This window comes from Leucopleurus acutus, assembly GCF_964270905.1.
Source record: "Leucopleurus acutus genome assembly, chromosome: 15".
Lineage (NCBI taxonomy): Eukaryota > Metazoa > Chordata > Mammalia > Artiodactyla > Delphinidae > Leucopleurus > Leucopleurus acutus.
In genome coordinates this window covers 77,479,864-77,500,563 of record NC_139157.1, presented here as the reverse complement: position 1 = coordinate 77,500,563, position 20,700 = coordinate 77,479,864, and the positions used below count along the sequence as shown (strand labels likewise).

The 20,700-nt window shown below is 32.9% G+C and overlaps 1 protein-coding gene across 5 annotated transcripts in view; it reads left to right on the top strand.

Moving 5' to 3' along the window:
- Positions 1-20,700, top strand: part of SENP6 (SUMO specific peptidase 6) — a 102,719-nt gene that overhangs the window by 26,545 nt on the left and 55,474 nt on the right. For 3 of the 5 annotated variants that reach the window (XM_082855313.1, XM_082855309.1, XM_082855312.1), the window contains 4 exons: positions 2,688-2,830; positions 3,825-3,920; positions 8,659-8,679; positions 18,366-18,436. In XM_082855313.1, coding sequence (XP_082711439.1) covers positions 2,805-2,830; positions 3,825-3,920; positions 8,659-8,679; positions 18,366-18,436 — 214 coding nt within the window. In that variant the 5' untranslated portion in view covers positions 2,688-2,804. The remainder of the gene's footprint in view (positions 1-2,687; positions 2,831-3,824; positions 3,921-8,658; positions 8,680-18,365; positions 18,437-20,700) is intronic. The other 2 variants (XM_082855310.1, XM_082855311.1) reach the window with 2 other exon arrangements.

Sequence of the window (20,700 nt, the reverse complement as noted above, 5' to 3'; positions counted from 1 at the left end):
GCAGAGCATGGACTCTAGGCGCGCGGACTTCAGTAGTTGTGGCTCGGGCTGTAGAGCTCAGGCTCAGTAGTTGTGGCGCACGGGCCTAGTTGCTCCGCGGCACGTGGGATCTTCCCGGACCAGGGCTCGAACCCCATGTCCCCTGCATTGGCAGATGGATTCCTAACCACTGCGGCCACCAGGGAAGTCCCGCTTCCCAGATTCTTAACAGGACATGTATCAAAATCATGTGCAGCACTGGCTCTCCAGTGTTAGTGTACATCAGAATCACCTGGAAGGTTTGATAAAACAGATTGCTGGACCTTACTCCCACAGTCTCTGATTTAGGAATTCTGGAGTGGGACCTGATAATTTGCATTTTAAAGTGTTCTAGGTAATGCTGATCTTGAGAACCATTGACTTAGGGCATTTTTGCAAAATAACAAAGGAATAGGCCAAAGTCACAGTGACTGGATGTCCTGAAATTTCAGATGAATGTAGCTTAATGACCAATTGTTTATGATAAAATAATTTATGGACTTTCTAATTGAGGATATCTGTGTTTCTGCTTGAGTGGGAATTAATAATTACTAAATTCCTACCTATTTGTCCATTCCAGAGCTAGGCAGTTTGTATATAGCTTTGTTGATGCATAAAATAACCTCGTGATTATAAGGAAAGTTACCTGGCTAGGAGACAATTCTATTTGATTCCTGAGTTATCTTTCTACAATAGCACTATGTTTCTGTGAAAAAGGGTCACCAAATGCAGAAGTGATTGTATTTTCTTTTTCTAATGGAAATGAAATAGTGTGATAACCCCTCTTATCTTTATCCCCTATAGTTCTGTTCCTGTTATCAATTGTTTCTCTTGGTTTTGATCATTGTCATCTTTATGAGCTTGCTTATGATTGGTAGATATTGCATATGAAAAATCACAGAGATAATTTGAGGCCTAGGATAATATTCCCTTCCTGTAGGGATACACGTTTACTTTTGGCTAGTGACCAGGAGGAGCCTTAGCAGTCTCACATCACCTCGATCCAGTGGCTCTCCAAACGTAGTTCCCTTTTTAGCAGTATCTGCATCACCCGGGGACCTGTTAGAAATGCATATTCTCAGGCTCATCCCAAACCTCCTCAATCAGAGTAAACTGTAAGGGTTGGACACAGCAATTTGTTTTAACAAACCATCCAGGTAATTCTGGATTTACTCTAAAATTGGAGAACTGACTTAATTGAGTTGGAGGTTGAGATGAATGGAAGCTGGATTTATAGTTGTAATTCACCCTTATTCATAGGCTATATCCTCATTCAGATTTTGAGGTGTTTATGAGGCAGTCCATACTTGGTGGATGTTGAACTCTGCTTTTGTCTCCCCAGTTCTCTGAGTCTTCTGGGAGTTCAGCTTAGCGTCTCAGCCTCTCATCTTCTGTAACTCCAGAAGTTGCATCTTCTGGAGACAACAGGTGTCTCAGAGAAAAATATGAATCTGGGCTCAGATCTCTGAGTTTCTTGTCCCTGATCTTAATTCTTAATTCTTCACTGCCTTGGTAGCCCTCAGGTGCTTCAAACAGATTTTCTTTTTTTAAGAAAATTTCTATTTTGTCCAGCTTTTCTGGTTTTCAGAGAGTAGAGGGACGATTGAGCTGCATTATCTAATCTGCCATCACCATAAATGAAGGAGTCCGAAGTACATGGCTGTAAAAGATTTAGAAGTAAAAAAATGTCTCAAAATGATAAACAGTGTTTTCAAAATACAGCTTTTTGGAGTTTTGGGATACAGACATGCCTCAAAACAAGAATGGTGCTGGCACAGTGAGCTCTTCTCCAGAAGACATTTTTTTTGTGGGAGATATGTGTTTTTAGGGAACTGTTAGGTTTCTGTGGAGATAATTGGTGGGGCTAAAAGCCAAGTTGTTATCTTCTTATGACTACATTTTCTTGTAAAAGAGTAAAAAATAAAATATTAGACTGCTGTTTCAAAACTAAAAGTAGGTAAGAATGATTTTTAAAATGTTGTTTTGGGTAAATTACCACTAAGAACTGAGGACTTTTGTCTTAAAGAGTCTGAAAACAGCTTTTAAATGTCTTGTGCAAAGAATGTAATAAAGCTAGGTTTCTTTGTTGAGAAGAGCTTCCCAAGGAATGAGCCATCCTGTTGTCATACTGTAATCTCTGCAAAGTGATTGTTATTGATATGTTTGTATTATTATTTTCAAGTATGAAAATATGAAGACATTATCTCGGTTTCTGTGTTTATATAGAAATTTTGATGCTAAAGCCCAAGTACTTGTACAATGACAATTTACTGCCATATTTGGTTGTACTGTCCTATGGGTAGCATCAAGGCCTGTTAAGCAGGGGAAATGTTTATTTTTCGCTTTCGGGAAAGAGCTATCTTAAGATCCTCTACCTTATCCCTTCTGTTTTTCTCTTTTAATTTTCTCAAATATCTTGGGTGATATTGAAATGAAAAGGAAATAATATGATAAACTCCCATGTTCCTACATATTTATGTTGTCCTTAAGGGAAAAAAAAAAGTATTACAGTTGAATTACTCTTAGATCTGTGCCGCTGCCATCCTTCTCCCCCATCCCCAATATCTGGTACATTTTTATTGCTTTTTTAATAAATGGGTTTTCAAATAATTGTTGATAAGTTATCTTATTATGTTGTTTATTGACTTTAACATTTATGGTTTTTACAGTTAAATCGTCAATCTGAAATTGTTGCTACTAGTTCTGGTGATCCCTGGAAGACATGTACAAAACGAAACAGGACTGAAAGCTTAAAACCTTTGAAAGGCAACCCACTTGGACTTAACATGTTGAGCAGCACTAAGAAATTGAGGTATAGGCACTTCACCACACATTCCTACAGAAAAGATAAAGAGTTTGACACCAAAAACTAATTGGCTACTCCAACTTAACACCTTTTCTTTTCACTTTGTCAGTAGGTCTAATCCTACACACTGGGCATCTTTGCTTTGAATCTTGGGAATAGGCTTGATTGCAGTGATTTCTTGGTTTGGAGTTAAAATATTGAAAGAAAAATTTCAGTAGACTAATATTCCATAAGATGAGCTTGCTTTTATGAAGTTAGCAAAATCTTGGTTATAATATTAGAGGTAGGTCACGTCTCCTTTAGGGGATACTTACCAGGATTATCTCAATGAGGGACTCTTTTTTTTTTAAGATTTCTTAATTCCCCTTCTCTTCTAGATATAACTCATCTTTCCTAGTGGTTGTCATAGTGAACCACTATTACTGATACAATTGGACTGTTACATATCCCAGAAATAGGGTTGAAGTCACTATTTTATTTCTACTTTGTCAGTTTATAGACAATTGAGGTACATAAAGGCTAAATAATTTTCAAGTCAGTGGTAGAATCGAAAGTAGAATTTAGCACTTTTAATTTTTTTTTATAATTAACATTTAGTATTATTTTGGCATATAAGAAAACTTTTGTATACTCATAGTACATAGTTCGTATACTCATAGTACATAGATAGTCTTAAATAGAGAATAATAAGAAGAAATATATCGGGATTAATTTACAGGAATTCTTACAGTATGAAACATTCATTTAGGATTCCTGATTTCTGTTCTAGTGTTCTACTCTTTATCTTCTTTCATGAACTGGATTGGAAACATTTCAGAGACAAATTCAGAAAGTAGAAAACTAATGGACAGTTTAACATGGTCAATGGGTTTATGTATAAAAAATTTTCTTTAAGTGTTACAGGTTTGTGTGTGTGTATGCTTAGATTTTAAAGGGTTTATTTTGCATAAGTGCATAATTTTTCCCTGTTTAAATTATTCTTTGTTTCTTGACTCCGCAGTGCAAATACACAAAATGCATCATTATGTTCTGGAACTGTAAGACGTTTTCCTCATACTAATGCACAGATAGCAATAGTAAAAACAGCAGCCCAAAGGTAAGGATTCTGATTGCCTTTGTTTAGTATATATACACCATCCTCTTTAATAGGAGTTTTTCACTGCCTTTTTTTTTTTAAACCTTTTTTTTCCTTAATTTGTGGAACTTTATTATGTTTCCATTGTCTCTAAAGAGATATTCATGTTTCTGAAATAATTCATGTCCTAGAATTTTTTTATTTTATATCTGCTTTTGAGTAAATCATATTCTGTAAATAGAGACATTTTAAGTAAAAGCTATTCTATTGCATTATGTTTCTGTTAAATTAAGCTGATTTTTACAACATTTGACAGAGAAATCTTCAGCTGGTAGTTTAGTTCTGATGAGTAAAACTACAGTTATTACCTTTCTTTGTAAGGTTTATGAGATTTCATAGCATCAAAGTAAATCACATTATTAGTTTTAAATGTTTGAGAAATTTTTGTGTTTTCATAAATTTGAGCGTTCTCATTGATCATGAAAGTATTACTTGAATCTTGAAATAATGAACGTAACAGTGTAATGCTTGGTGTTTTTAAATGCTTTTGAGGTTTTTCATAACCATTTTTGGATGGTTATGAAATTTCAGTTGAATTTCAGTTCTTCGTCAGTTTCAGTTGACCAAGAAATTCTTAGGCTCCAACAATTAGAAAAATAATTTATCTCTTTATTTCTTGCATTTTGAATAGTTGCATAAAATTTTTATAACTAGTAAAATTTAAAGATTTTTTTAATATATGCTAGATGTTGTTCTTCATTTTTTAAAATGTTGATCTAGACTGCTACTCATTCAGAAAATGTGTCCTGACTCTTACCCTTGCTGTATTTGCTATTTATGTAGATTTGCTATAACAGAGATTTTCAACTTAAATACCTTATATCATTCTCATACTTTAGGACAATAAGAAAACCTTTCCTTTGCTTAAATATATTATTTTTCGTAGTTTTGACATAAGATATTTCAGAAAATCAACTAAAAAGATGGAGAAATTACTATACATACCACAAAATTGGCTTGCCTTACAAATCAAGCTTTCTGGCCTACATGTGGCACAAATATGAGAACAAACAATAAAAAGAGAGTAATTAGCGGGAGGGAAGAAGGATAGACACACTGTTTCTCACACACTGATCACATTGATAGAATTCATCGCTAAGAAAGATCTGTCTACTTGCTATTCTGAAATGTGGTCTAAGTTGAAGTACTGATTTATAATCAAGTGATATATTCTACAACCAAAATTATTATTGGTTTAGAAGTTATCTACCAGTTTAGAATTATTTACACTATGCCTTATTCTCCCCATCCCTCCTTTCTTCATTGGTAATGTTAAAAAATTGATTCCAGTTTGGGAATTGGTATGTGTTTTGTTTTATTCTAGGTCCTGGCACATCTTATACCTTGCCATGTGTATCATTGCTCATCTGTATAAAAGATTAGATTCTGTTAATAGGAAGTGGTATTTACTAGTAAAATACTGTTTCTTACACACACACACACACACACACACACACACACACACACACACACACACACCCCTAATTTAATTTGTATTTAAAGAAACAATCCATTAAGGAAAACAGATTCTACTTATGTTTGTCTCATAAAATAAACATTTCTTAGTCCTACTGCAGTGTGACTGTTGTTAAAAAGATTTTGAAGTTCAAATACCAGTCATGGAGAGTTTTTCCAGTTTTCTTCCTTCAAAAATATTGAGTGATTTTATGCTACATACCAGGTATAGGTACAAAGTAGTCAAAGATGAATATGACAGTATTTGCCTTGAAGCTCAAGTGTGGTTAGGGTAAAGGACAGAAAGACAAGTAAACAGATGATTACCTGGTGAGTGCAGTGTAGAGATATACAAAGTATGTGTAGTACTGTTTACAGAGAAGGGAGCAGTGAGGAGTTCACAAAGGAAGTATTAAAGAAGCTTTTGAGTGTTTTAGCTAAAAGAGAACACTCCATGCATTAGGAACCACATCTTCAAAGGCATGAAAAAAAGCCTTCACCTGAAACGATTGCTACCAAACTTTTGGTTGTAATTAGTGTAGTGTTGGCACAATTGTCAGGCCTCAGATGAGGATGAGCACACTGGCTTTTACAGTTTCTCCTAACTTTTCTTATTTTCTCAACTCTTAATTTGAAATTATTAAAGGAAATGCCATCAGTTGGTAATTCACACACATAATCCATTACTCCTGGGGTGAGTGGTATAACTTGTCTTTTAAGTAAATCAGACCTGCATTTTGAATAATTTGTAAGATATGGGAACAGGTATAGCACACGTTTTTAGTCTAAAAGAAATGAATGAAGATTGTTAAAGTATCAGATCAGATAAGCTGCTATTTGGAGAATATTATGATTGCAGTCAGTTTTCTTACTGCTATTCCAAATGTTAATTTAATTCATATTTAAAAGATAGATTGTTTATATACTAGCAGTGATGGAGGAGGATAGTATTAGTATGGAAGAAATGAAATGCAGAAAATTAAAAATCTTTATAACTATACCATCTCCACTCCTAACTTTAACCACACTTGGAAAAAGAGCACATTTACTGGTTTATGTTTTATTTACATTTTCACTGTTTTGTTTTGTTTTTTATTAAGGATAGGTAGAAAGCCTTAAAAAGGACCATAGGGGGAAATGAATGTCTACAAAAGCATATATAATCCATAAATGGGAAAATGGGCTCCTGGAATAAGCAAGATTTAATTATTAATGAAAAGCACCACTTTGAAAGAATTTTTGAAGTCCAAAATCAGGTCATGGATACCAGAATCAGTCAGTCTGTCTTTTTTCTTTCCTTTTTTTAAATTTTAAGAGCAGAAATAGTCCAAAAAGAATGTACGTCGACATTTTTACAAAGCCCTATGTTACTGATAATGGCTTCCCGTCTCATTTTTTAAAAGCTTTTTTCTTTCTTCTTCTTCTTTTTTTTTTTTTTAATATATATAAACTCTTCTAGGGCAGGGCTTTGGTAATAAACACATATTGAGGAGTTTTGGAGAATTACCATAATGTATAAATTAGATACAGTAAGTGCATTTTTCTCAAGGATAAGAGAAATGAGGATGGTGTATATATTTTTTGGTTTTGTTTTCTTCCTAACTCCCTTGGTTTATTGGAAAGAACCAAACCTGTTTCTTCTACTTTTACTCTGTCTTCTACCTCTTTTACTCTCAACAGGTGAGTTTAAAGAATAAAAGCAAGAGAGTACTAAACTCTTCTCACTTCTTGAGCACAACAGTGTAGGGTTGGAAATGGCTAGATTAGGTATTAACGTCTAACTTTTCGTTTTTATTTTACTTTTCCTGGAAATATTACACCATAAGAAATAAGTATATAAGAGTAGACAGACTATATTTAAACTTTTATGTTTGTATTTTGTTTCACTTTAATAGGGGCATGATAATTTTCCTTCATTTTTCTGTCATTTGTCCAACATAAATTTATTTTATACAGATTATCCCATTTTCTAAATAGCAGAAGTAAAAGTTCAAATGTGGTATTTGTGTAAGTTTATAATAATTCTTTTCCTTACTATTAAAACTTTTTTTTAAAATGTGTTTCTTTTCAATGTTGTTTATGTAAAACCAACTTACCCTTATTATTTTTTCTTAATTTGCTAGGATTAAATTGATATTTTACTGTGTGCTTCACATGATGGGAATATAAGAGTTAATATGGGGACTCAGGGATTTTTGTGAACTATGTTTTGCTTACAGTTCTGAATATTTAGTTTCTTTTGTAATAGGAATAATTCTAGGATGTGAATCTTATTCTAAATTGAGGGTTTTATAATTTTACCCTTGAGTACTTGATATTGATAGCTTTTTAGATTTTCCATGAATTGTGGAGAAGGGTGGACATTTTATACATTGGACTTTTGGTTAGAGGCCATGATTTTAAGTCCCAGGACTTTTCTTGTGTCCCAAACCGTGTACTGTATTTGTATTTAATCTAAGGCTTTTGTGCAAAAGTTTCAGCCTTAAAAAAATTTTTTTTTCTTACTCAGAAACAAATACAGTTGGACTTCTGTATCTGGGGGTTCCACATCTGTGGATTCAACCAAGCACAGATAAAAAAAAAAAAAAATCCAAGGGAAAAATTCCAGAAAGTTCCACAAAGCAAAACTTGCATTTTCTGGTACTCAACAACTGTTTACATAGCATTTACATTGCATTAGGTATTATAAGTAGTCTAGAGATGATTTGCAGTATATGGGAGGATGTGCTTAGGTTATATGCAAATACTATACCCTTTTATATAAGGGACTTGAGCACCCACTATTTTGTTATCTGCCTTGGGTCCTAGAACCAATCCTGTGCAGATAACAGAGGGATGACTTTAATCACGCTTGATAGTGGGATTGGGACCTCTAAAAATTTTATAACTTTTAGGAAGTTGTATTGTTCCTTGAAGACAATTTCTTTAACCACTCTAAAATAACGTATATCCTCAAGTGTTGGATGGTTAAATAAAGCTCTTTCAAGAATTTTTCAATCTTTGTACATACTTTTTTATTCTTTAAATATGTTTAGATATAAATTATTTTCTGTACTGACAAAAATTGAAAGCCAATTTACATATCTGACAAGATTCAAAACACTAGTATATAACATATATATAATGTGTTTAAAACAAATTAATCACAGAGTTTTGCCTTATTGACTGCAGTTACTAAAACTACAATGATATATCAAAAATGAGGTCTTGCCTCTTACATTTTTTTTCTTTTTCATGTTTTAAGCAGTCTGGACCAAAAGGAAAGGTAAGCTCAATATTGATGAAATTAGAGCATGGATACAGCAGTAAAATACCAGATTATTTATATGCTTTGAAAAATGTCCATTGAATTAGAGTTCATCATTAAGTTTATTAATTATTTTAATAAAAAGGAAACTAATAGCACAACATGATATTTGACTTATGTGGGTAATATTTCACCATAATTCTCTCTATATATATATATTTTCCATGAATGATTATTATATATTTACACTGATATGTAGCTACTTTTGTTTTAAAAATAGAATATTTCAGGATCTTAGTAGTAAAATTGTTTTCAGTTACTTAATTTAAATATTTCTTGTATTTCAGTGGTAATATTTTTGGTTTATACTTTAGTAGAGTGAGGGGAAAAATAGAAGTAGAATACCTTAAGCTTGGAGTTAAAACTCTAAACATCAAAAATTTGTGACAGAATTTTATGATCACTCTTTGTTCCCTTTGTAATAACACTGGCAAACACATCATCCTTTAGCAGAAATGTTGAATAATGTAAATAACATGGAAACAAGTTTTTAAGAACACACATTTCTTAGAATAGTGAAATGATTGTAGTTTTCTAAATCAAATGCCCGTAATAATAGCTCCTCTCCTCAATGTATGTATGTGGAAATTTTTGTGCATGTGTGTATCTTTTTTTCTTGCTTCCATGAGTTTCAAGAACCTTTTATGAATTCTCCCCTCCCAAAACAGGTAAACAGCCCTTGTTTTAAACCAATACTTTAATATCATTGGTGATGGTCAAAAGAAGGGACATTCTATAATTTTATTTAATTATGTAACTTTGACTCTATAATTTTGTTTAAAGGTATAGAGGAGGCAAAGAGGACAACCTGCAATATTTTATAGAATGCTATATATTCCATCTTACTTCATGAACACCAGGTTTCTGAACTAAGGATGATCCTGTCAGCAAAAGATTTAGGCATATTTTATAATTCTGAAATACTTCACAGTTCTTACATGGTTTAAATGAATGCGTTGTGCAAGTATTTTACTACCTTCCTCCTGGGAAAGAAAAATTATTTTTCTATTGTGTCTGTTTTTCTCTCTGAGTAAATTATTATTTCTTGTCAGACATAGATGAGTCATTTTATATCTTTCGAATTTTTAATTCATAAGTGACTATATTTTGGGGAGAAGATCATTAATAAGATGTTTTTAAGTAACTATACAGTCACACATGAACCAGACTGTTGTTTTATAGAAATAAACAAATTCTTTCCTTTATGTTATAGTAGATAAAATATAGGTACTATTATATTTATCAGAATAGTATAAAGATCTTAGAATATTCTCTTATAATAGCCTTGGTGGGTTTATACTGATTTTTTTCTACTGTTTTGGCTTCTTATGCATATTTCTGTTGTGGAAATTTATTCATTGATACATTCAGCAAATATTTCAATGACTCTATGTGCCAGGCACTCTTCTAGGAGCAGACAAAAATCCCTACTCTCTTGGAGCTTATATTCCTGTTGGAATAATACTGGAATAGAAGTCAGAGATGTAGAATTAAGTAACCAGCATTACCAGTAGGCACATAACTTACTCTAAAATGGGAATAATGATATTTGTCCAGTTTTAAAGGAGATTTGTGAAGAACAGAGATTTGTTCTGTTATGAGATAATTATTTGAAACTGACATATACACTGTAAAGTTTGAAATTTCTGTAATAAAAGGTGCTGAAATTCTTTGTCTTTTTGTACCAACATTACCGCCAGGGGCTAGGCGTGAAGCAGCATCTATTTATAATATATGTTATGATGAATACACTGGAGTGCTTTATTCAGCTTAGGTTCAATTTAGCCCATTAATCCTTTGGAATCTCACCTAAAATTATTTTATCTTTGTCAGAGATAAACTGAGAAGAACTTTTGTGTCAGTAGATTTTACTTTGTAAATTTTTTTACGTAAGCCATTTTTCCTCCCTTATGAACAAAGCCACATCTTTTTTTCTGACCTTTGAAAAGTAATAGAAAATCTTTTATCTTTATCCCTTAACACATGAAGGACTGTAAATCTCTGAACTAAATGATTTCTTTAAAAGAGGATGGTTTATCTAATAAACAAAAGTTAGGTAGTTGTGGAAGGTTAATCTTTTCCAGGTTTTTTCCCTTTGTACTGTATACTGGGCACAATGAGGTATATTTTAGGTTTAAAACCAAGCTGGAATAAAAATTAAACAACGATATTAAGGTCCAGAGCTTGCAAACTTAAAAAATTTGCTGCCATTTTTCTTTGTTGTGGGTGACTTTGACAACTTGAATGACTTGAATTCTTTTCTGACTCTTGGACAGTTGGCTTGTGAATATCGTGTACGTGGTAGCACCAGCAACCTAGAATATTTAATCTGGTATTAGAACTTTTTTTTTTCTCCTTAGATAAAGACAGTTGAACTATTATGAAACTGAAGCACATAGTAATTTTCAAATTAAAAAATTTTTTTAATATTTTTATTATAAATATGTGCGTATCGTAGAGAATTTTGAAACAAAAAGATACAAAGGGAAAAGAATACAATAAAAGACATATATGAAACACTAGAAATTTAACTTAAAAGGGGGTATTGAAAAGACAAGTATTACAATGAAAGATTTTATAATTTTTAAAAAGCTCATCGAAAATTACATTAGTATCTTCATGCATTTCTTTCCAATTTTCTTTTTCCTGTGTACTTTTAAATATACCTAATACATGCAGTCATAATAAAAGTACAGCTGCATATTTTGAGTTTTCACCTAACAGTATGTCCTAGCCTTTTTCCCTGTTAAGTTGGCTTCTAAAAATGATTTGTAATGATTACGTAATAGCTTGTCCGGCAGATATACATAATTTATTTACCCATTAGTCCATTTCTTGTTGTTTTTCACTGTTGTATATGACAGCGGTCCCCAACCTTTTTGGTACCAGGGACCGGTTTCATGGAAGACAATTTTTCCATGGAAGCGGGGGCAGCGGATGGTTCAGGCAGTAATGCGAGCACGATGGGCAGCGGCAGACGAAGCCTCGCTCTCTCACCCACCTCTCCCCTCCTGCTGTGCGGCCCGGTTCCTAACAGGCCGCGGACCAGCCGAGGCCCGGGGCTTGGGGACCCCTGGTATATGACACATTGATGAACAACTTTGCATGTAAATCTCTAAGTGCATCTCCTAAGATAAATCTCTGGGAAAGGATTCTTTGGGCTAGGTTACAGATGTTTTTAATGCTCTTGATAGGTATTGCGAAATTGTTTTGCAGACAGGTCGTACCAATTTATATTAGCATTATAAATTGGTGTCTCAAGGTACCTGAAAATAAAATTATATTCAGATGGTACTGCCTCCCTTAGAATTATGAGAGTCAACTGAAACCTTAGATATAATAAGAGTATAGCAAGATGATAGAGTACAAGACTAATAATGTTAATAATTTTTTATTCACTCTGATCAATTGTGGTATATATTGGAAAGACCAAAATTTCCTTCACAGTAGCAACTAAAATTAAATATTCAGTAATAAAATTAATGATGTGTAGATCCTTTATAAATATATCTAAAGAACCTGATCTGAGGCATATATTAGGTTCCTGGTTGGTTGTTTGATATCAGTGCTCCTTAAAATAAACTTAATGCAATTTTAGTCAGAAATCTTGCTGACTTTGTTATTTTAGGAAATTTGGCCAATTGATTCTAAAGTTTATTTAGGAGAGTAAATATTTGAGAAGAGTAAGAGATGAGACTTACTTTATAAAAAGAAGAATGAGTGGGGGAAGAGAAGAATGACATGCCTTACCACATAATAAAGCATACTGTGAAGAAAACAGTGATTGGATATGGAAACATTGGAAAAAAGCCTAGAAAGTAGAGCAGTAAACAGACTAGAGATTCCAAGTATATTCAATTTCCAGCTACCCTGTCTAATCAATAAATGTTTAGTTTACAGTGCCTGAATTATGGTATTTGCACATAGGCTAATATTTTGAATTACTTTATGGTGGCTCTGCATGGTGGCCAGTGGTTCAGTTTTGACATTACCACCCTTGTTCAGCATGATTGTACAATTATTTGACCTGGTAAATACACTTCTACTTACGTACTGCCTCTTAGTTATACACATTTATTACTTCCAAATATTTATCAAGTGCCTGCTGTGTTATAGGTATAAGGATACAGTGATGAACAAAGCAAGATCTCTGCTCTCGTGTAGTTTACATTTTGATGGGCAAAAACTGATAATGAACAAGTAAAACACCAAAAAATAAGTTCTGTGTAAAAAAGTATAATTGGATGATGTGGTATAGAGTGACAGTATGGTTTCTTTAGATGTTCAGAGAGACACTCAACTATGAAGCTAACATTTAAGCAAGGACTGAATGAGCAGCAGTCAGCCATACAGTGATCATAGAGATGGCTTTTCCACATAGGGAAGAGGTGGTGCTAAGATATTAATGCTGGAGTGAGTTTGGCATGTTCAAAGAACAGAAAGAAGGACTGCGGGGTGGGTTTGGTTAAGGTCAGCTAGGGCCCCTAGATCATAAAAGGCTTTCTGTAAGATGATCTGAAGAGTTTGGGTTTTATGTGGTGCACTCACTAGAAGCTTTCAGGTCATTTTAGGTAGGGAAGTGTTATTATTACCTGATAAATCTTTGAGATTTAAAAAAATAATCTTTTGTATATGATTTATAATTTGGCACAATTAAAAACTTAAGTCAGTGGCATTCAGTTAAGGCTAAGCGTGATTTACTTACCAAATAGAGATATGCTACAAAAGAAAATCAGTAATAATCTTTGACTATTCAAAACCATCTCAGCAAAATCTAGGAATTGGAGAGGTAGAAGGGCAGAAGTAAAAGGTATCTTAAGGCCTTTTTTTTTTTGGAAGGGGGACTGAATGGGGTAGGATGGGGAAGTAAAAGGATTTTAAAGATCTTATCCCCTTAGAGATGATGCAGTAGAATATCTTGTTTGAGGAAATAGTTGGAATCTTGAGAACATGTTGATGAACAAAATATGCAGTTGAAATAAGGGTTGAGAGAGGGAAGGTAACTATTTGTTAAATTAACCAGGGGAGGAAAAACAAATGAAAGGTAATTGTGCAAATCAGTAAAAATAGGGGAAAAGAGTGACAATAAACAAATATAAGAAACAACTAATACAGTAAGATGAAAGGAAAACATGAAGTTTATCAGATGCAATAATGATTGTGAGCAGGTCGAATATATTTAATAAGAGAAAACTGGTTGAATTAAACCCAGCTATATCATGTTGTTTACCAGAATCAGATACTTATAAAATAACAATTTGTAAGTAAAGGGGTCTCTTGAGTCTTAGACTCAAAAGAAATGCGAACAAAAGGAAAGCATGAGTAGAATTTTAGCAAAAAATGAAATAGAATTAAGGATTAGAAGCACTAAATAGTATAACGGAGCACATTTTATAATGGAGACACTCGTGAGAGTGTAAGTAACAACGAGCTGTGTAAAGCTCCCCTAAAATATCTAAAATGCAAGGCGTTCTTGGTTAGAGTACTACTTCGGGAGATTTTAATACATCTCTTCAAAAATTAGGTTACAGTTTAAACATGAATTTGGATAATGCATTTTCATGAAAAATGAACACATTTAATTTATTTTATAGGAATTTACATCTTTTGAGATCAGTTCGAGCAATGGAACGATTTATAAAATGAGTTTCAAAACCAACTTAAAAAAAAAAAGCAGCACTCAGATCCTGGTTTCTAATACCACTCTAATAAAAGGAACATGGAGAAACGGCTGATTCTAGGGATGGGTTAGGGAAAACACAAAATGATCATAGAGTATCTTGTAGTATCAGAATCCAAACAGGCATTCAAAAAACAAAGGGGTACTTGCTTCAGCAGCACATATACTAAAATTGGAACGATACAGAGATTTTCATGGCCCTTGTATGAGGACGACATGCAGATTGGCAAAGCATTCCATATTTCTGTAAATTTTATGTATGTTTTATCAGAATTAAAAAAAAAAAAAGAATGAGGTCACATGAAAGGAACACAGGAGCCAACTGAAAGAGCTCCCAAGGGCCAAAACTGAAACAATTGGATTATAACCTAAAGTATAAAATAAATATTCATGAGTCATACTGGTATAAATGATTGAATAAGTGATTTATTTATTGAACTATCCTGGGGTTTTTATAAGCTGCATAAAATGAATTGGGGGAAACAGGTGTTTATACAGAAGAATTCCAAATAATATGTGTAGATAGTTTCCTCTTCAGGAAGTAGAATTTAACTACCCCTGCCCCTTTTGTGGGCTGGACTGATTGGACTTGCTTCCAAATAGAATGTTGAAAGGGAAAATAACTTTGGAGTGGAGAAACCTGGCAAACACTACTTTAGCCAGATGATCAAGGATAACCTCACTAGTGATGTAAATCATCGATACCATGTAACCCCTGATATGATGTGATGAGATGGGCACTGTCCACCAAACCTACAACTTCAGTATAATCATGAGAAAAACATCAGACAAACCCACATTGTGGGGCATTCTACAAAATAACTAACCAGTCTCTTCCAAAGTGTCAAGGTCATGAAAAACAGTGGGAAACAAAACAGTCTGGGAAACAAAAAAGAGACTAAGGAGACATGATGACTAAATGCGGTGGATCCTAGATTGGATTCTGGAACAAACAAAGGATATTAGTGGAATAGCTGGCGAAGTTCAAATAAAGCCTGGCATTTAGTTAATAGCAGTGTACAAATGTTGATTTCTTTTTTTGACATATGTATGAGGGTAATGAAGGTGTTAACGTTAAGAAAAACTGGATAAGGGATATAAGAGAATTCTGAATTGTCTTTTCAAGTCTTCAGCAAATCAAATTATTCTAAAATAAAGTTTATTTAAAAAAAAAGGTCTGAAGCCTGTCTAACCTTTAATAAGGAGTCTCATGTTATTTAAAGAGTTCTGCACAGAAGGAAAAAACTCTCCAGTTCACTTTATGCAGCTTGTAAAAACGCTGGGTCCATGAAGTGAGGTTTTCTCTAAAACTTCTATGCAGAACACAAGCCCTCAGAAGCAAAAAAAATGCTCCCGCTTGGTAGAAGACAGAAGATAGGGACACTTCTCTGTTTCTGCTTGGTTTGAGGTAGGAAAGAAAATCCACCAGGAAATTAAATTCTAGCCTTAAGCATCATAGTAGTTTGGAGTTTGAAATTTTAGTGTCTGTAGAGTGATGGAACTCTCAAATTAAGAAATTAACATGAAATTTCATTTTTGATTACCTAACAAAGTTTCTTTTAAAAACTAAGTTTTAAAGAACACAAGATTATAGCTAGAAAGTTCTTTTAATTCCCTTATTAAACAAATACTACTTTTATTCTGAAATTCTTGTATTCTTGTATTAAACTTAAGGTATGCTTTTATTTCTGTAATTTACTCATTATAATACATTTTTTAAAACAATCTGCTCTGTCTGTATAGGGAAAGATGTAGTAAATATTAGATACAGAATGGCCATAAGGTTTGGAAATGTTGGCAGATATGCATAATTTTTAGCATTACATTACGATAATGATAGGTCATGGATGTTACATGATATATTCAGTGCATTGTTTGTTCCTCATCAGCAGTGCATGGTTCAGTGCACTGTGTCAAACAGCAAAGAGCAGTGTGAATTAGTGCAGCATTTTCAGAAATCCCTGCACATCTATGATATGTTGCCTCCAGTGATTTATGCCAGTTATTACTGAATAAACCTGTGTTTATAGCATACCCCAGAATAAGTAATTAAGCAGACAAAAATCCAAAACATGTATTTCAGATTTTGTGACCACTCTGTCAAATTATTTTGCTTGTTGATAATCCTTAGTATTTAAGAATACCTACTGTTTCTGTTGTCCACTGTTTTAAAAATATATAATGCATAGAGGTTTTGTAGTTTAATATAATTGTATCATCGTATTTTGCTTCAGATTTATTGACTCGGTTGCCTTTTATAGTTGGTATCTTTACTTTTCCAGTGTAGAGTTATAAAAATTAGAGATTAAAAAATTGTTTGTTTTAAAGATAAGACTCATATCATTTTTAGTGTGAGCATGTGTAGTATATAAAAACATGCATTTTATTCAAAGCTAAATGTAGTTAGGAGCTGAAAACCTACCTTATTTTTAATAACACTAGTACCACTATCTCTAAGGCAAATTCTCATCTTCACAACTCGTATCCTCACGAATCTTAAAATTTTGACAGTGTGGAAATTACCCAGTTGTACCAAATGCTGCTCAGTAATAATAATTGAAATGGTGAAAACACCATTACTCATCAATATTGGTGCAGTTTGCCAAGATTCAGATTCTGATGTTGGTATTTAATAGTTGTGTGACCATGGGCAAGTTAATTAACCTCATTGTGCCTCAGTTTCCTCATCTGTAAAGTACTAACAATAGTATATACTTTATAAGGTTATTGTGAAGATTAAAGTAATTATTAGATACAAAGCACTTAGAACAGTACCTGGCACATGATGCTCACTATTTGCTAACTACTGTCACATATACACTACTATCACTACTCTTATTATTTTCTTCTTGTGTCATTTTCATATTTTGTTTTCAATTTAGGTGCTCTGACTTTTACAATATAAGAATATGAAATCCTTACAGGAAAATTCCTTTAGGATTTTTGTTTAATTAATTAATTATATTGCCCTGTGATAAGTATTGATCACTCGGGTGAATGCATTTACAAATAACAGAATAACCTCCTTTAATTCCCCCGTTAAATAAAATGGAAATATTTTTAGAAGCTTTTGTTTAGGATGGGAAGGTAGCTATTGTAGCTCCCTGGTTTATTGCATTTTTTGCAAACCTCCTCCTTTAATGCTTTTATCCCACAATTAGCTATAGGATTCTTGCTTTTCTCCCAAACTATTGTATATTTGGACTTCTATACTATTTTAGGATCCTTATTTACTAAGGATTCCTGTTCAGAATTCTGAAAATTGGTTAGGTGTGAAGTCTGACAATGTAATATATTTTTTAAAGTATAATTATACCCCCATAATGTAGTCATATTATAAGACTAAAATATTTATTTCATGATTTCTAGTTTTGTACACAACATTTTTTGTACTGCTTTTGGAATTATCCTCAAGGACAAGATCTTATTCACTCTTTATTCTTTATTCATTGATCTTTAAACTAGAAACATTTACAGCAAAATTGGGCAAGTTGAGTATTTATTATAAGCTGACTAACTTTTTTTATTCCAAAAATGCATGTGACAATGAAATATTAGGAGTTTTTTTTTAAGTTTTTTTAAACAGATTATGAAGGCAGTTCCAAAAGAAAAATTCTAAAGTTTTGTGTATTGGGGGAATAAATATATAACTTTCCAAAGTGAGTACTTTGAAAGGACAAAATACTTGTATTTATTTATTAAATATTTGTTTGAAAGACTGCCTGCTGTCAGCTTTCATAGATTGACAGTTTAAATAAAATATAGTCACTGCCCTTAAGGATCTTATAGTGCATTAAGGTTTACTATATTTGGGTAATATAGTGTTACTATTTTATAGTACCACTTTTTATATGACAAGCTATGATTTGCTTTTGGTAAACATTTTTTAAGTATTCCCTCTACTTTTTCATTTTAAAAATATATTTTTCTTTTAGACTGAAACTATATAAATTTCCTTTTCTAGGAAAGAATATCCACCTCATGTCCAAAAATTTGAAAGTAATCCTGTAAGGTTAAGTCGGCCCCAAGGTGTTGGTAAGTGTGCAGTTTTTTTTGTTACACCTGTGAAGGGTTTTGAGTAGTTGTAAGGAAGGTAGAATAGGAATATGGTACCAGTTTTAGAATATTACCAGGTATAATAGGAATATATAGACCCATTTTTTTATAATTGATTTGAGAATTTATTTATTATAATTGTGACCTGAAATCATTGGGGAATGATTCAAGGAGTGCACATTCAGGTGATTATAGTTGGAAATTTTTTTGATTATATTAGCATTGTTGTTAAACTCAGGATCCAAATATTAACTCTAGATGGGTTATAGCTTCAAAATTGTGTTTTGTTGCTCTTTGTTATAATCTTACATTATGTGATTTTCTTGATTAAAATGGTTTTGATCCTAAAATTTAGAATACATTAGGCATTGAATTAAAAAGAGCCCATACCTGATAAAACTGTGCTAATAGTAGATGTTGGAAAATTATTGTAAGTAGAAGTTTATATTTGCATTGAAATAATTTTTAATACAGTGATATATTAAGCAAAAATAAGAGCAGACAGCATTTATGAAAAATGTTTCACCATCAAATTGATGTTCATTATCTAGAATACAGATTCTTAATCTGTGTGTCCATCTTGTTTGTCCCAGACCTTTGCTTGTTTATTTATTTATTTTTTGACTTTTTAAAAATATTATAGTTGATTTACAATATTATATTAGTTTCAGATGTACAGCATTGTGATTCAGTATTTTTACAGGTTATTCTTTATTAAGTTATTACAAGATAATGGCTGTAATTCCCTGTGCTATGGAATATATCCTTGTTGCTTGTATATTTTACGAATAGTAGTTTGTATCTCTTAATCCCATAGGACTTTGCTTATTTAAATAGCACTAGGGGCTCTTATTATCCAAAGTCTAGTGATTTTAAGCAGCTCCAGTGGGTAAGACTCCGTGCTCCCAGTGCAGGGGCCCAGGTTCAATCCCTGGTTGGGGAACTAGATCCCGCATGCATGCCACAACTAAAGAGCTCACATGCCGCAACTAAGAGTCCACGTGCCGCAACTAAGAAGTCTGCATGCCACAACTAAAGATCCTGCATGCTGCAACTAAGACCCGGCGCAGCATAAATAGATAGATAGCAGCTAGGTTTTCCTGACTGCCAGCAGTTTGTTGTTTCTGTTTTTTTTTTTTTTTTTTGAAGCACCTATAGTTTTCTTTTAGTTTGGGTGAAAATCTTTTATGCATATATTGAACATATCCTATTTTATAAAGAGTATATTCCAAGCTTAGCTTCATCCTTTCTTAACAACTTTGCAGTTATGAATGTGAATTATTATACTTCACAATGCATAGTTCTGTTCACTAAGTTTATTAAGTGTAGTAATAATGATTAGCCTCTTTAACATTCATACCTTAAACCTTTATTGAATTCTTAATCTGCCCTAGATGCTGAGTCAGTTGCTTTACATTCATTATTTGTTTTTATCGTGGCTCCCTACCCAAGATCTCAATAAGCTAAATTCAACTTTACCTACATTTTGTACAGAGGAGGAAATTGAGGCTCGGAGGGATTACACAACTTGCTCAAGGACACAGACTAGTATTGGAATCCAGGTCTGTTTAATGCTAAAGGCCATGCATTCTCTTAACCACTGTGCTTTACTGTTTTCTCCTTAGATCAGAAAGAAACTTACTCCTAATCCTCAGGGAAGAACTGCACAATAAGTACTATTATCATTCCCTTTACACAGATGCATTTCAGTAAGTTAAGTGATTTGGCCCATTATATGGTTTTAGATACCAATCAGCCCCAGACTTTTTTGAAAAATTTTTTGTTTATTCAATAATATTCATTAAGTAGATAAGAATAACCTTTTTTTAAGAAAAACTTTTTATTTTAAAATCATTTTAGACTACTGAAAAGTTATTAAAATAGGACTCATTTACCCTTTACCCAGCTGCTCCTAATGTTAACATGTTACAATCATGGTACATTTACAAAACTAAGAAATTGGCATTGGTATAACATTCTTAACTAAGCAACAGACCTTGGTCTCATTTCACCAGTTTTTCACTGGTAACTTTTTTCTGTTCTAAGATCTAGTTTGGGATCTTACATTGCATTTGTTTGTCACATCTCCTAAGTTTCCTTGACAATTTTGAAGAGTAATGGACAGTTACTTCATAGAATGCCTTTCTGTTTGGAAGTTTATATGATGTTATCTTATGATTAGATTGAGGCTATGCATTTTTGGCAAGACTTTCATGAAAGTGATGTTGTGTCTTTTTCTACAC